The following is a 17,167-nucleotide window of genomic DNA, read 5'->3' as shown; positions in this document are numbered from 1 at the left end:
TTGTCAGGCCTGTTTCTAAAGTGGTTGTACCATTTTGCATTCTTTCAGCAGAGTATTAGAGTTCTGATTGTTGGAAATCCCTGTATATTTGATTTGGTGAGTCTTGTTAATTTTAGCAATTCTAGTGGGGATGTACTGTTATCTCATTGTGGTTTTAATCTTTTTTTCTTAAGATTAATAATAGCGAGCATTTGTCGGATGTGTGTGGCAGATATTTACTCCCCATTTCATAGTTTGCCTGTTTATTTTTTAACCAATGTCTTTAGAAAAAGAGGTTTTAATTTTAATCATTTTCTTTTATGGTTAATGCGTTCTGGATCCTTTATAGGAGTGTTTGCTGACACGAAGCTCAGAAAGATTTTCTCCTGTGTCTTCTTTTAGAAGTTTTATTGTTTAGTGCCTGCATTTATGTCTGATTCATTTTTAATTAACTTTTGTGTGTGGTATGATGGTAGGCAAAGCAAGTGCCCTCAGTGGGGAATCTGGATATGATTCTGGAGAAGGGAGCCTGAGAAGCTGCTGCCACATCCAGGGATGGCAGCAGGCATGCAAATTCCCCCTCCAGCTCTGCAGAGGGCTTTTCTGAGACCCTGTGATTGGAGTGAATACACTTAAAATCTTTTGATGGGAATTTTTTGGCAAGGACAAGGGTCCTGCCAGGAGCCACTAATTCCAGTTCCAGTATTGTGTATTAAAGTTGCTACTGTTTAAAAACTCATAGTTGGATCTTAGTTGGGTAGGTGTTCAAACCAACCTTTGGCTGTTGGTATCCCCCTTGATGTTCTTAGCTGAGTGTCCTCTGCGGCCTAAAGCATTTACTTTGGAAAAACGAGTGTTTAAAGCAGGATAAAGCCACTGCATACCGCAGCTAAAACTAATAGAATAGGACCCCGGTTCTGCTTTGTTGGCTTTTGGAACTGAAATCATGTAAAAAGAAGGGATGGCCCTGGGTATTGGTATTATGTGGCTAGAGGTGAAATTCTTGGACCTGTACAAGATGGATGGACCAAAGCAAAAGCGTTTGCAAGAATGGTTTTATTAATCAGGAATGAAAGGTAGAGGAGACACGAAGTCAGCTACCATCAGAGCTCCAGCCATGAAGGGTGCAGACCTGCAAACAGGGAGGCTTTATTCCCAAACCCACTGGTCAGCTTCCAGGAAAGCAGAGTCTTTGGGTTTTGGGGGAGTGTGATAGCAAAGATGAAAGGTAAAGGGATTGATAAAAGGACATCACTGCGAATGGAACCTATGAGTATAGCTGAATGTGGTGCTTGCGGTCTCTCAGGACCAGCTGACCCCTGTGAACTCTTCATGTGGAACCATTTTTCACTTTAACCTTCAAAACTCTTATTAGACTATTTACTACTATGGTAGCGTCAAGATCTGTAGCTGCAGTAGCTTTACCTGGGCTCACATCCTAATCTTCAGAACTCACCACGCAGGCTTTCTACTCATTGCTGTGTAGGTAGCATCCGTAGGGAGTGGGATCTGGGGAGTTGAGGTGACAGACCCTTCCCACTCCCGCTTGCATGTTCACTGCCAGCCACGCTTATATACGGAATTGATGTTTTTTACTTCTATTTATTTTCAGAGTTCAGTGATAATGTGTTCTCACTTTTTTGATTCCTGTCTTGCTGTGTGTATCAACCTATATCTTTACTGAGGTCTGATGAGCTTCAGCATTTAAAGCCTTAACCTGACATTCATTTCATGCTGCAGTGCCAGTCTGCTTACCAAAAGTGGCCCTGGCTCCATGCCAACTATTCAGGTTTTACCCATAATAGTTTGAGATCATTTTGGCCCCAAGGCCCCTAATCATTTGCTTTGCCGGATTAAACTGCATGTCTGTAGGAACTCCAGCTATCCTAAGGAAAACTTTAGAGGGAACCACTACCAGATGATTTGACAAATTTGTTGACCTGGTCCCACCAGCATGTATGAGGGTTCTAGTATAGCCACATCCTTGCCAGCTGATCTGTCTTTTTTTATTCTAGCCACCCTAGGGGATGTGAAGTGATATCTTGCGGTTTTGATGTGCATTTCCCTCTGGGGAATGTTGAGTATTTTTCCTGTGCTTATTGGCTATTGTGTATCATCATTGGAGAAATGTCTCTTCATAGCCTTTGCCCATTTAAAAAAATTGGATTATTTGTCTTTTTGTTAAAATTATAAAATAGTTCTTTATATATTCTAGATACAAGTCTTATCAAATACATGATTTGTACAAGTTTTCTTCTATTTGGGCTGTCTTCACTTTCTTGATGTTCTTTAAAGCACAAAAGTTTTACATTTTGATGATATCCAACTTATCTATTTTTTCTTTTGTTGCTGAGTTTTTGTTATCATATTTAAGAAACCATGTCCTAAAAAAAAGAAAAACAAAAAAAAAAGAAACCATGTCCTAATCCAAGGTTATGAAGATTCATGCCTGTTTTCTTCTAAGAATTTCATAGTTTTACCTCTTAGACATCTAGGTCTTTGATCCATTTTGAGTTAGTACATGACATGAGATAGGTGTCCAAATTCTTATTCTTTCACACAGGGATGTCCAGTTGTCCCAGTACATTTGTTAAAAAGACTGTCCTTCCTTCATTGAATTATCTTGACACTTGTGTCTAAATCACTTGACCCTAAATGTGAGTATTTATTTCTGGACTCAATTCTCTTCCATTGATCTATATGTTTATCCATATGTTAGTGCCGCACCGTCTTGATTTGTAGTAAGTTTTAAAATTGGGAAGTGTGAGTCCTCTAACTTTGTTGTATATATTCTTTTCTATTTTGTACAGATGAGTATATTACAAATAGAACTTTCCACAAATACTTAAAATTTTTATTTTTTCAATTACAGTTGACATTCAATATTATGTCAGTTTCAGGTATACAGCATAGTGGTTAGATGCTTCTATAACTTACGAAGTGATCCCCTCGGTAAGTCTGATACCCACCTGGCACCATACATACTAATTACAATGTTATTGACTATATTTCCTATGCTGTACTTTACATCTCTGTGACTATTTTGTAACTGCCAATTTGTGTTTCTTAATTCCTTCACCTTTTTCACCCAGCCCATCAACCCTCTCCCATCTGAGAACCATCAGTTTGTTCTCTATATCTGAGTCTGTTTCTGTTTTTTTTTGTTCATTCATTTTGTTCTTTAGATTCCACATGTAAGTGAAATTGCATGGTATTTATGTCTGACTTATTTCACTTAGCATAATACACTCTAAGTCCATCCATATTGTTGCAAATGGTAACATTCTTTTTTTATAGCCAAATAATATTTATGTACCACATCTTTTTTATCTATTTGTCTATTAATGGACACTTAGGTTGCTTCCATATCTTGGCTCTTGTAAATAATGCTGCAATGAACATAGGGATGCATATATCTTTTTGAATTAGTGTTTTGGATTTCTTTGGATAAATACCCAGAAGTGGAATTGCTGGGTCATAAGGTAGCTCTATTTTTAATTTTTTTGAGGAACTTCCATACTGTTTTCCATAGTGGCCACACCCATTTGCAATCCCACCAACAGTGCATGAGGGTTCCCTTTTCTCTGCGACCTAGCCAACACTTTCTTGTTTATTAATTTATTGGTGATAGCTATCCTACAGATGTGAGATGATACCTCACGGTGGTTTTGCTTTGCATTTCTCTGATGACCTTGAGTATCTTTTCATGTCTGTTGGCCATCTGTATGTCCTCTTTGGAGAAATGTCTATTCAGGTCCTCTGACTGTTTTTTTAATCGGATTGTCTCTTTGGTGTTAAATTGGATGAGTTCCTTATAAATTTTGGATATTCATTGGCAATTCTCTTCTCCCAGTCAGTAGGTTGTCTTCGTTTTACTGATGATTACCCTTTGCTGTGCAGAAATGTTTTAGTTTGATGTAGTCCCATTTGTTTATTTTTCCTTTTGTTTCATTTACCCGAGAAGATATATCCAAAAAATGATTATTACTAAGAACAGTATCAGAGAGTTTACTGCCTATGTTTTCTTCTAGGAGTTTTATGGTTTTGGGTCTTACACTTATGTCTTTAATCCCTTTTGAGTTTATTCTTGAATATAGTGTAAGAAAGTGGTCTGGTTTATTTATTTTATGTTTTGTGTGTAAGTGTCCAGTTTTCCCAAAAAAATTTATTGAAGAGACTGTCTTTACCCTATTGTATATTCTTGCCTCCTTTGTCATAGATGAATTGACCATATAAGCGTGGGTTTAATTCTGGGCTCTCTATTCTGTTCCATTGATCTATGTGTCTGTTTTTATACCAGTATCATGCTGTTTTGGTTACTGTAGCTGTGTAGTATAGTTTAATATCAAGTAGTGTGATACCTCCAAATTTGTTCTTTGTCAATATTGCTGTTTTGCAAATACTTTTAAATTTGATATATATAATAGCTTATATCAATTAACATAGCTACCTTATTTTTTGGAGTTGCATAATATTTCTTCCCCTCCCTCCTTCCACCTTATCCCCACTCTGGTTCAAGCCGTTGTTTCTCAGTCTAGTTGTGTAGGATACAGCTCCCTGGCCCATGCTGGTATTATGAGCCTTACGCTCCCCCTGGCAGAGGTAGTTGGTTGCCAGTCCTCGGTCGGCTGCTCATAGCAGCTCATGGCAGCTTTCGCCGGCTACCAGCTGCTCACAATAGCTACCAGCCACTCACGCTGTCCACTGGTCACTCATGTCGGCACATGGTAGCCCACGGAAGCACTCAGCAGCCCGTGGCAGGTCACACCTACCTCAGGCTGCTCACGGCAGCCCAGCTCCAAGGAGGAGCTGTTGTTCACAATCTTAGCTGTAGAGAGCGGAGATCACTGGCCCATGTGGGAATCGAACCAGCCACCTCGGCATTAGGAGCCTGGTGCTCCAACCACCTGAGCCTCCAGGCCGGCCCAGAGTTGCATAATATTTCAATATTACAAATATATCCTATTGATTCACATTTAGATTTTATAATCTTTTGTTAGTATAAATAATGCTGTATTAAGTGCCTTTGAAAATATGTCACAGCACACTGTAAATTTCTAGGGAATGAATTCCTGGAAGAGGAACTGGAAAGTCAGAGGTATATGCATTTAAAATTTTGGGAATTTTATAGTTTTTCTTATGTCATTTCTAACTTCATCATATTTAGGTTAGAGAAGATACTTTTATGGTATTTATCTTTTAAAATCTATTGAAACCTGTTTGTAGACTAACAAATGGTCCATCCTGGAGAATATCCCACATGCACATGGGAAGATGTGATACTGCTGTTGTTAGTTGGACTGTTCCGTATATGTCAATTAGGTTCAATTGTTTTATCATGTTAAGTTCTCTATTTCCTGATTCTCTATTTCCTTGTATTCTGGCTGATCGGTCTATCTATTATTGAAAGTGGGGTTTGAAGTTTCCTACTGTTATTATAAATTTTTTATTAATCCTAGTTCTTTCCATTTTTGCTTCATATATTTTGAGGGTCTGTTATAGGTGTATAATTTTTTTTTTTTAAATTTCCTCCCCCTTCTTCCACCTTCTCCCCTCCCCCACTCCAGTTGAAGCCGATGTTTCTCAGTCTAGTTGTGTAGGACACAGCTCCCTGGCCAGTACTGGTATTATGAGCCTTGCGGCCCCCCCACCCCCCACCACCACCAGGCAGTCGGTCGCCAGTCGTCGTTGGCCACTCACAGCAGCTCATGGCAGCTCTCGCTGGCTGCCAGCTGCTAATGGTGGCACACAGTAGCCTGTGGCAGCACACAGCAGCCCACGCCAAGCTCCAGCTGCTCACAGTAGCCCAGCTCCAGGGAGAGCCGTTGTTCACAATCTTAGCTGTAGAGGGCGCAGCTCACTGCCCCATGTGAGAATCGAACCGGTGACCTCGGCATTAGGAGCATGGAGCTCCAACCACCGTGAGCCATCCAGCCAGCCCTGGTGTATAATGTTTATGATTGCTTTATCTTCCTGTACTTTTTGAACCTTTTAATTAGTATATAATATCCTTTGCTTTTTGTACCTTTTTGGACATAAAGTCTATTGTGTGTGATATTAGTATAACCACCCCAGCTCTCATTTGATTACTATTTGCATGTAATATCTTTTTCCATCCTTTCACTTTCACCATATTTGTGACTTGCGGATCTAAAGTGAGTCTCTTGTAGACAGTGTATAGTTGGATCATGTTTTCTATCTATTCTGCCAGTCTCTCGTCTTTTGATTAAAAGAGTTTAAACCATTTACATACAGTTAATTACTGATAAAGAGGTTACTTCTACTGTTTTGCTATTTGTTTTCTATATGCCTTATAGCTGTTTTTGTCCTTTATTTCTTGCATTATTGCTTTCTTTAGTGTTTGGTTCATTTTTTTGCAGTGAAATGTTTTGATTTTGTTCTCTTTTTATTATGTACATATTATATAGTTTTTTGTGGTTACCATGTGAATTACATTTAACATTCTGCAGTTATAACAATTTAATTTGAATTTATACCAACTTAAGTTCAGTCGCATACACAAACTCTGTTTCTATACAGCTCCTTCCCTTTTTCTGTTACTGATGTCACAGTTACCATCTTTATAAATTGTGTCCCCATTAACACGGATTAATAATTGGTTTTATGCATTTGTCTTTTAAATCATGTAGAAAATAAAAAGTAGAAGTGTAAACCAAAGTTACAATAATACTAGCTTTTGTAATTGTCTGTTTTAATTTTTAACAGGTTTTTATTTCTTCATATGGCTTTGAATTACTCTTTAGCTTCTTTTCATTTTAACCTGAAGAATTCCTTTTAGAATTTCTTGTAAGGCCCATCTAATGGTAACAACTTTTCTCAGCTTTTGTTTATCTGGATATGTCTTAATTTTGTCCTCATTTAAAAAAAAATTTTTTTTTTAACTTGGGGAATATTGGGGAACAGTGTGTTTTTCCCAGGGCCCATCAGCTCCAAGTTGTCCTTCAATCTCGTTTGTAGAGCACAGCTCAGCTCCAAGTCCCATCACTGTTTTCAATCTTAGTCGCAGGAGGCACAGCCCACCATCCCATCTGGGAATTGAATCGGCAACCTTGTTAAGGGTTCGCGCTCTAACCAACTGAACCGTCTGGCTGCCCCTCCAGCGGCTCAGCGGCAACTCGTTGTGTTTAATCTAGTTGTGGAGGGCGCAGCTCACTGGCCCATGTGGGAATCAAACCAGCAACCTTGTCGTTAAGAGCTCATACTCTAACCAACTGAGCCATCCGGCCTCCCTTGTCCTTACTTTTGAAGGAGAGTTTTACCGGATATAGAATTTTTAAAAAATTTATTTAACAATTATAGTTGACATGAAATTCTTGATTGATAGTTTGCTTCCCTCCCCCAGCATTTATATCCTTCACTGCCTTCTGGCCTCCAAGGTTTCTGATGAGAAATTGGCTGATAATTTTGAGGATCTCTTGTGCAGTACAAGTCTCTTCTCTGTGCTGTTTTCAAGATTCTTTGCTTTTCAACAGTTTGATCATACTGTGTCTTGATGTGAATGTATTCTACTTGTACTTCATTTAGCTTCTTGGATTTGTAGACTAATACATCAGATTTGGTGACTTGGGGGCATTACTTCTTCAAATAGTCTTTCTGCCCCTTTCTCTCGTCTTCTAGGACTCCCATAATTGTATGTTGGTCCACTTAATGGTGTCTCCATGCCCATTAGGCTTTGTTCACCTCTGTTCATTCTTTTTTCTTTCTGCTCCTCAGACTCAGTAATTTCAATTGTCCTATCTTCACATTTGCTGATCCTTTCTTCTGCCTGCTCAACTCAGCTGTTGAACCCTTCTTATGAATTTTTCATTTCAATTATTGTACTTTTCAGTTTCAGAATGAATTTGTCTCTTTGTTGATATTTTCGTTTTGCTTATACATTGTTTTCCTGATTTCCTTTAGTTCTTTGTCCATGTTATCATTTAGTTCTTAAGCATATTTAAGACAGTTGTAATGAAGCCCTCTAGTTAAGTCTGATGTCTGGGCTTACTCAGGGATAGTTTTTATTGATTTATGTTTTTTCTTCGAATGGGCTATATTTCCCTGTTTCTTTGTATGCTTTGTGATTTTTTTGTTTGTTTTGTTTTTGAAAGTTGGGCATTTGACTATTATAATGTAACTCTGGGAATCAGATTCTTCCCCTTTCTTGGCATTTGCTGGGTGTTTTTTTTTGTTTGTTTGTTTTTTTGATGAGTTTGAAGGCTGCAGTAGTCTGTTTTAAGACTTTTTCTAAACTATTTTGCCAAGACTATTCCTTGTCATGTGTGATCACTGATGTCTGGGTTTTGTTTGTTTGTTTAGCTCATCTAGTGTTTTAACCAATATTTCTTTGAATGCCAGGAGCTCAAACAAATAAACCACAACAAACAAAAAAACACACCAGCAAAAACAAAAAAGAGAAAAGCTGAAAAATAAGCACCTCTATGTTTTTCCGGATTGGTTCTGTGTTGAGGTATTCCTTCAACACTCTTAGCTAGGCTTGCGGTGAGCCTAGGGATCAACACATGATGAAAGTTTAAGGTCTTCTCAGGTCTTCTCAGATCATGTCTTGTCTGGGTATGCGTGTGGCGCTCTAAATTTTCCCATGTACCTGTTGCTTTGGAGTGGCCTAATTTCCCAAAATTTTCATCCCAACTTCTCCATATATTTGAGTCTATAGTCTGCTTTGCAGCTTTTTGTTAGCAGTGCCTATTGCTGCTTCTCCCCCCTGCTCCCCCGCCCCAAGAGTTCTGAGTTAGGTAAAACAGAAACAAGCACCTTGCATCAGCCCTTCAGATATCCCACAGACAGGTTAGAACAGATGTGTGCAGTAATTTCCAAATCAGGTTTCCCTCTGATTTGAGGGAGGTAGCTGGAAACGGCTGCCACTGCTTCAAGACCAAAACCACTGCATGTTAGAGAGGCGGTGGGGCAGGGATGAGCATAAACATCACAAAACTTTCTTATCAGTTAGAAGATGGCTTTTTCTTGACTGAGCATTTGCTTGGTTGTTGTAAACCTTTGTTTTCTAAAGCTCCAATAATGTTGGTTCAGCCAGTTAACCTACTTGTTTTTTAATGTCTCTGTGGAGGAACTAAACTTTGGAACTTCCTAGTCTGCCATTTTCCTGATCTGTGGGTTATCTCTTCACTCTCTTGATAGTGTACTTTGATGCACAAAAGTTTTTAAAATTGATGAAGTGTACTTTATTTTTCTTTTGGTGTCATATTAAGAAACCATTTCTAATCCCAGGGCCATGAAAGTTTGCCTCCTTTTTTAGTAGCTGCAGCAAGGGTCCTATGGAAGACTTCTCAGCTTGACTTGGGTTATGTGCCCATCTTCAAAGCATTACTGTGTTGAGGGTAATAGACTCTTCTGGTTGGCCAGGCTGGATGGTGTAGGATCAGCCACATGGCCTGAGAGGGGTGTTAATGTTTAGATGCTGTTTCCAAAAGGAAGGTAGAGTGGCTGCTGAAAAAATTAGTAAATATTTAGTAAGTGTGAAGCATTCTTAGTATATTGAGACACTTATGGTGCCTCAGAGTACACATTATTTTAATTAAAAGTATATTTTTCTTGTTATAAATTAGTGTGTAAATGTTTAAAAGTAACTTTCAGAGCTATCCCTGCTGATGTTTTTAGTTTAGTTTAGTTTTTACTTCATGTTCTAATGTCATTATTTTTTGTGGTTTGTTTTGTACAGGTACTGCTATAACGAGAGTTTTGTAGCAAAAAGATCTACTTGCTGGGCTCTCCTGGCATAGAGATGTGGGGGGGTTCTCGGTCTGCTAATAGAACAGGACCTTTTCGGTAAGTGTTAAAATTTGAATATTGAAATTGTCAGTATTTTAATAATAATGAACATATAGTATAACATTTTTTGGTCGACCATAAAGGGGGGGGTATTTTCTCTGTGTAGAGATAGCTCTGAATTTTAAAAAATAGAAATTATTTTTTAAATTTCTGAAGTGATTCTGAGGGTTTTGTGTTTTAGCATTTTTTTAAACATTAAAAAATATCCCTTATTTATTTAATCTCTTTCAGCAAATAATATATACTTGAATAATAAGGAAAGCTAGCATAAATGTTTATAAATGTATATAAATATTTTGTTCAGTTCACTACTTTACGTCTAGAATTCAGAGCTGTGCCTTACCTGTGGCACATTGTGTTTTAGCCACCAGAAATAGTTCTGAGAAAGAAGTTGCTCGATGCAATTTTCTAAGTTATTATACATTTCAGTTTTAGGGATTACTGGGTACAAAGATAAGTGGAGAAAGTGGTACCATTCCTTTGTAAATGCATTATGTTTTAGGTTTGCAGGGAGTTTATTTTTTGTAGCCAATGTAATAAACACTGATGATTAGTGTTTTTTAAGCTTTTGCATTGTGTTTAAAATTAATAAGATGTTATAGGAATGTGATTTTTATGGTTTTACTTGGTATATGGCAAAGAAATCTGACCTTTGAAGTTACACATTTAAAATACTGACACTCCAATTGAAACTGCTGTTACTAGTAGGTTGGTGCAAAAGGAATTGCAGTTTAAAAGGTTAAAAATAATTGCAAAAACTGCAATTCCTTTTGCACCAACCTACTAGTAAATTTTCTTTTGAATCGACAGCCTGCAAGATTTTATTCTGCAAATTCAACAGATGTTCCGTTCATTATTTTGAAGCTTGGGCTCCAATGAAAAATTTAGATAGAGAACTGAGTTTTAAAAAAATTCCGTATAATTTACTAATGCTAATGTTTTATAAATTCTAAATGATAGAGGTCCTTACTTTCTGCTCAGTGATCTTTAAGTTAAAGCAATGGTGGTGATACTGAGTGTTTTTCCTTTCAAAATATTAAGGTCTGGATCAGTGGTCAGCAAACTACAGCCCACAGCTTGTTTTTGTTTTATTGGAACGCAGCCATGATTATTCATTTACAAATTGTGGTCGCTTTCATGCTACAGTGGGGCAGAGTCGAGTGGTTGTGATCCCAGACTGCAAAGCCTGATGTAATTACTATCTGGCTCTGTATGGGAAGTTTGCCGATCCCTAGTCTAGATCAGTGGGCTTGTACTTTAATGTTTTTTTTCTTTTTATTACTTTTTTTGGGTATCTTTCCCCTTTATTTTTTTGAACATTTTAAAATATTTAGATTGTAATCTATTCTTTTTACTTGTATTTAATGGGTAATTATTTTGTTAAGTAAGACTCTTTCTTATAGAATTAACTTATTTTGATAGGTTAGGTAAGCCTCCAGAAATGTTAGGTAACTTTAGCTCTATTGCTTAACTTTTAAAAAGTTTTCAGGACATTTTTTTCTTTGACCAATTTATTATGTAAAATTGTGTTTCCCCACCTTAATTTTAGTTTAACTGGAAGTCATTACATGCTGTTTTTTAAGATCTTTGACCAAAAGGGAGACATAGTGTATGTAGCATAACTTTGGTGGGACTAATTTGTATTTAAAAAAGGTATCTTGCAGGAAAATAATTTTATATTAACATCTTTTCTTCTTAACATTTCTTTATTTGGTTAAAAATTATTTTCATAGCCACTGCTATTTTATATTAATAGAACTGATTCTTGACTAGTCCGCATAAAATACAATTCTAAGAACCCTGGTACAGTAGGTTACTCTGGATCTATTTGATCATCTCAATTTAAGAGGCTAAGATAATCCTTAGGGCAGTATTCAAAGACAGTGTTGGACGTGTTCTGGTCCAAAAACATGTAGACTTAGATACTCAGCACTCATCCCCCCGAGTGTCTGCTGAGGCTTACGTCTTCCTGCAAACTAGTAGGATTTGAATGCTTTTATACATGGGAGACACTAGAGTTAGTGGTAATGTCTTAATTGTAGTGTTAAATTGTATTACTTACGAAGAACGTTTAAACTTGCTCCTCTTAGATGAACCACAGAGACATAACTAATGTTAATGGAAGCTAACAGGAGTCATCATAGTCTGAAAACCATTAAATATGCATCATTCTAATGTTTATTCAATTTCTATTACTTTAAGAAAGGTGTTGGCATTGTAATTGGTTTTCTTGAACGGAGTGGCCTAGAATCAGTTGTCTCTTAAATCTTTCTTGTATAATGGTGTGGTCTGAGCCAGAAGGGCCATGTAATGGAACCCATATATTCTGGGAGGAGACAACTGAGTTGGATTTGATCTCTTACTTTTGTTTTATGGCTAAATAGCAGATAACCCTTCAGAGCATTTCAGGTTTTCCTTTTTCACGCCCCCGTCTCTCCCTTAAGCTCAGGATCCTGGGTACCTAATTGCCTATTTAAAATCCCTAATCTTTTACCAAAGCCAAAGCATGTAAAATGACCTGGAATATAGGCAAAGGGAAGAAATTGGGCCAGTTCTCATTTATCGCTTAAGTTCTATAAAGTAAGAATGTGAATTTAATACTCTGCTTATTGTAAAATATATTACCATGAAAAATTAGCATGAGACATGGGAATCTGGAATATCAGCTTCTTCATTTGGAACCTGGGAATAACACTTGAAGGCCTAACGCTCTCTCTAGGTCCCTTTCTGTATAAAGCTCCTGGATGCTGTTGCTTGGCTTAGTCAACTTAGCCGTGCATTGTGGCATGATTCACGCTGCCTCCCTTGATACTCCTGGGTAGTTATAATAGGACTCGGGTGAGAGTGCTTCTACTAGAGCTGCTGTAGAACTGGGGCTGAGACGCAGCCAGGCCTGGTGCTGAGCCCGTGAGCACTGGTGTGCTCCTACTGGCAATTTACAGCCAGTGTTTCTTCATTGTGGGCCTGTAACCATTCTGATTGGGTGGTGTCTGCGCTGGAGCTGTAACCAAATATTTTGGAATGTTACTCCTGTATGCAACAATGAGAAAGATATCTCCTGAAACTTACTGTGACAAATTTACAGTGCATTGCTTTTTTTGATGTATAGGAATCATCTGTTGATCTTGGAATTCTAAGTTCCCTGGCTGTAGGAAATTGAAATTTTTGTAGCATGTCACCATTGCTAGCTTATCTGGTATTGCGGATTTTCCCTGTTGCAGGACTGGGTGAAAGCTTTTTCTGCAGCAGTCATGTTGAAAGCCTTGTGTTGACTTTCCTCGTGTTCTGAAATGGGAGCGTAAAAGTTTACTCCGCCACTTCGTCCTAAATAGCAAAACCTTGCTGTTTTCTGCAGATCTAGGACCTTGTTACAGAACTCTGCCAAAAAAAAAAATGTTTACAGAAGAATGTGCTGTGATTAGAGAAGAATGTGCTGGTGTGTAGATTTCAAACTCTCTGGACAATATGAATAACACTGTCTTTGTTTCTACAGTGGGAGCCAAGAAGAAAGGTTTGCTCCCGGGTGGAACAGGGATTATCCTCCTCCTCCCCTTAAGAGTCATGCTCAAGAGAGACACTCTGGCAACTTTCCTGGCAGAGATTCACTTCCCTTTGATTTCCAGGGGCATTCGGGGCCTCCCTTTGCAAATGTAGAGGAGCATTCTTTCAGCTATGGAGCTAGAGACGGACCGCACGGTGACTATCATGGCGGGGAGGGATCTGGACATGATTTCAGGGGGGGAGATTTTTCATCTTCCGATTTCCAGAACAGAGATTCATCCCAGTTGGACTTCAGAGGCAGGGACATGCATTCTGGAGAGTTTCGGGATAGAGAAGGACCACCTATGGACTATAGGGGTGGAGACGGTACTTCTATGGACTACAGAGGTAGGGAAACCTCTCACATGAACTACAGAGACAGGGAGGCCCACACTGTGGACTTCCGAGGGAGGGATGCGCCTCCGTCTGACTTCAGGGCCCGAGGCACTTACGATTTAGATTTTCGAGGCCGGGACGGCTCTCATGCAGATTTTAGGGGAAGGGATTTATCAGATTTGGATTTCAGGACAAGAGATCAGTCCCGTTCTGACTTTAGGAATAGAGATGTGTCGGATTTGGACTTCAGGGACAAAGACGGAACACAGGCGGACTTTAGAGGCCGAGGTTCAGGTACTGGTGATCTAGACTTTAGGGATAGGGATACACCACATTCAGATTTCAGAGGCCGACACCGGTCCAGGCCGGATCAGGACTTTAGGGCCAGGGAGGTAGAAACGTGTATGGAATTTAAGGATAGGGAGATGCCCTCTGTGGACCCAAATATTTTGGATTACATTCAGCCCTCTACACAAGACAGAGAACATTCTGGTATGAATGTGAACAAGAGAGAAGAATCAACACACGACCACACAACAGAAAGGCCTTCTTTTGGCATTCAGAAGGGAGAATTTGAGCATTCAGAATCAAGAGAAGGAGAAATGCAAGGTGTAGCCTTTGAACGTGAATCTTCATCAGACTTTCAGAACAGCCAAAGTCCACTTCAAGACCAAGACAAGTCACAGCTTTCTGGAGGAGAAAAACAGAGTTCCGATTCTGGTCTGTTTAAAGAGGAAGGTGGTCTGGACTTTCTTGGGCGGCAGGACACTGATTACAGAAGCATGGAGTACTGTGATGTGGATCACAGGCTGCCAGGAAGCCAGATGTTTGCTTATGGCCAGAGCAAGACTTTTCCAGAAGGCAAAACTCTCAGAGATGTCCAGCGGGACCTTCAGGTATGTTAACAGAGTGGGTTGCTTTTTTGCCTTTTTCTTTTTCATAAGGGTTTTCTGAAGGATGAAGTGTAGAGTCCAGGACCATTCATTAGTCCCAGGTCTCTCCTTGTACAACGATTAGAAAGCAAAATTTGGATTCAAGAATGGAAGATATCTCTCTAGAGAAAGGACCCTCAGATCATATTTTTGAGATATTTATCTTCAATATTGTGCTTTATGGTGCTGATTTAAATGCCTTGGAATAATTTAGTTTGAAATTATCTGTCTTTGTGGTTGATTCTCTCAACTCCTGCATAGTTAGGCCTTGTGGCTGTTTTGGGTTCATTTTCTTATTTAAACTCATGTAGGGAATACCTAGGAATCTTTCCCTGGTGGTGAGGAGGTAATACTAATGTCTCAAGTCTCTTCTTGCAGCTAACTTGATTTAAATGTTGAATTTCTATGTATAATATACAATTTAACATATATACGTATATATTTATGTATCTATGCGTATATATATGTATATATGTATGAAATATAAGCCAGGAGAGTTAGTGTGCAGTTGGACAACGAAAATATTATCTTTTAAAATAGATTTTACCCGTCTTTACTCAGGTTTCTATTACACTAAATAGTAATCCTAAGTAAGACATGCTAACCAAATAGTGGATTTTGAGGAGGTTAGAGCTGGGTGACCATATAATTTATTGTTCATATTCAGGAGTGAAAGAGGACACTTGATAATTATGCCAGGACAGTAGGCATAACTGGGAGCTGTGGTCACTTAGTTATAGGAGACTTTTTCTCAGAAGTTAAATCCTTATTAACACTTTTGAAATGGAAATCAGCTGAGACTCTTGTGATTATGGAAAATGCAGATTTCTTTGAATTGTACTTTCAAGTTGTACAGTCAGATGACACTTTTTAACTTTGTTCTGGAGTGTGTTTATAGATGACATCTTTGATAAATGACATCTGGTTTAAATTTCTTTTTTTTTTTTTCTATTTTCTCATTCAGGAAAAGAAAATTATAGTTTTGAGACTGTTTTGTTTGTTTTTCTGATTATGAAAATTCTGTTCAATGGTGTTTCTTACTGTTCTGCCTTACTATTTCAAAACTCCCTCAGTGAGCCTTGGTTTTTGCACACTTATAGTCTAATGATTTGAAATCAAATTTTGGAACTCAGAAAAATAGAGAAAATTACAAACTTTCACATATATCTTCATAGGATGCAAGTCAGTTTGACTTTTGATCCTGAGTACCTGTATTTCACGTTCAGTTTCATTTTGCATTAACATATATTTATTTCTGAAATAACTTTTTATTCTGGATTCAAGGATCAAGACTACAGGACTGGCCCAAGTGTGGAGAAACCAAGCAAGCTTATTCGATTAAGTGGGGTGCCTGAAAATGCCACAAAAGAAGAGGTAAATCTCTTTTTATTGTTCCTTTTGCTTTTGTTGTTGTTGTTCTTGTTGGTCAATTAAAAAAATTTCTTTTTCCTGATGGATGCTATTTATTGAGAGTGCAAGTTGCAAATCCTAAAAAAATATTTTTTTGAACTTTTTATTTTGAAAAATTGTAGATTCACAGAAAGGTGCAAAGAAATGTACAGGGAAGTCTTGGGTATTCTTCACCGAGCCCCTGCCAGTATTAACATGTTGTATTACTATAGTACAATAGCTAAACCGGGAAATTGTCTTTGGTACAGTCATAGAGCTCATTCAGATTTCACTGGTTACGCACGTACTCACTGAGGTGAGGTTTATAAAAAAAAATTAGGACAAATGATTGTTGTCCTCAGACCTGATGGTCATCCACCAGGGCATAATCCAAGAGGGACGGATGGAGTGCATACATAAAGATGCAGTTTATTTACAGTAGTAAAAAGTGGGAGCTGCCTAACTCCTCAGTGTTAAAGGACTGGCTGACTAAATTATGGCTGAACATACGGAAGAATTTGGTCAGAATAGTACAACAAGAGCAAATAGTGCTTTCTCTGAGCTAGGTGTTATGTGATACATATGAGCATTAGATCACTTAAATATCACATGAATAGGTACTCTTAATCCATTCACTCCAAATATTAAACACTATACGCCAGGCACTGTTCTAGACGCTGAGTGATACAGCAGTGAATATTATAAAGTCATTGCCTCCATGGGTAATAAAAAAGTAAACAAAAGGTAGGTAATTTCAAACAGTGATAAATGCTCTGTAGAAAACTAAAGTAAAGGTCTAGAGCGTCACTAGGGTAAGGACTGTTTTAGATCAGGTAATTAGGGAAGGCCATCACCAAGGAAGTGACATTTGATCTCAGGCTTGAATGCAGTGTGAGAACAGTCTCTTTGAAGATGGAGAAAAAAATTGACCAGGCTGAGGGAGTTCAAGTGCTGTGGCTCTGGACTGGAATGAGTTCAGTGTATCATCTTATTTTTAACAGTTGAGAAACGGCACTGAAAGGTTACATAGCAGGTGAGCAGAAGAAGCTCGCAATGCAGGTCTACCGATCAGGGCTTGAGCTTGAGCTTGTGACAGTTCTGCTCCTCTGCCTTTTTTATATATTTGGAATTTTTAAATTGTGTTTGACTCATTCAACAGTTTTTGAATGCCAAAATGCCTG

At 38.3% G+C, this 17,167-nt stretch overlaps 1 protein-coding gene across 10 annotated transcripts in view; it reads left to right on the top strand.

Annotated features, from left to right (window-relative positions):
- The window catches only part of RBM6 (RNA binding motif protein 6), a 92,695-nt gene that overhangs the window by 8,163 nt on the left and 67,365 nt on the right, over positions 1 to 17,167 (top strand). For 6 of the 10 annotated variants that reach the window (XM_074312312.1, XM_074312308.1, XM_019723806.2 and 3 more), the window contains 3 exons: positions 9,680 to 9,786; positions 13,283 to 14,561; positions 15,882 to 15,971. Coding sequence is in view for 6 of the 10 variants with exons in the window: in XM_019723806.2 (XP_019579365.2) it covers positions 9,743 to 9,786; positions 13,283 to 14,561; positions 15,882 to 15,971 (1,413 nt within the window). In the remaining 4 variants the exon portion in view is untranslated. Of the gene's footprint in view, positions 1 to 9,679; positions 9,787 to 13,010; positions 14,562 to 15,881; positions 15,972 to 17,167 lie in introns of those variants that run through there. The other 4 variants (XM_074312307.1, XM_074312306.1, XM_019723809.2 and 1 more) reach the window with 2 other exon arrangements.

This window comes from Rhinolophus sinicus, linkage group LG10 (genome assembly GCF_036562045.2).
Source record: "Rhinolophus sinicus isolate RSC01 linkage group LG10, ASM3656204v1, whole genome shotgun sequence".
In the NCBI taxonomy this organism is placed as follows: domain Eukaryota; kingdom Metazoa; phylum Chordata; class Mammalia; order Chiroptera; family Rhinolophidae; genus Rhinolophus; species Rhinolophus sinicus.
The sequence above is the reverse complement of the archived record's forward strand: the minus strand, read 5'-3'. Positions and strand labels throughout refer to the sequence as shown.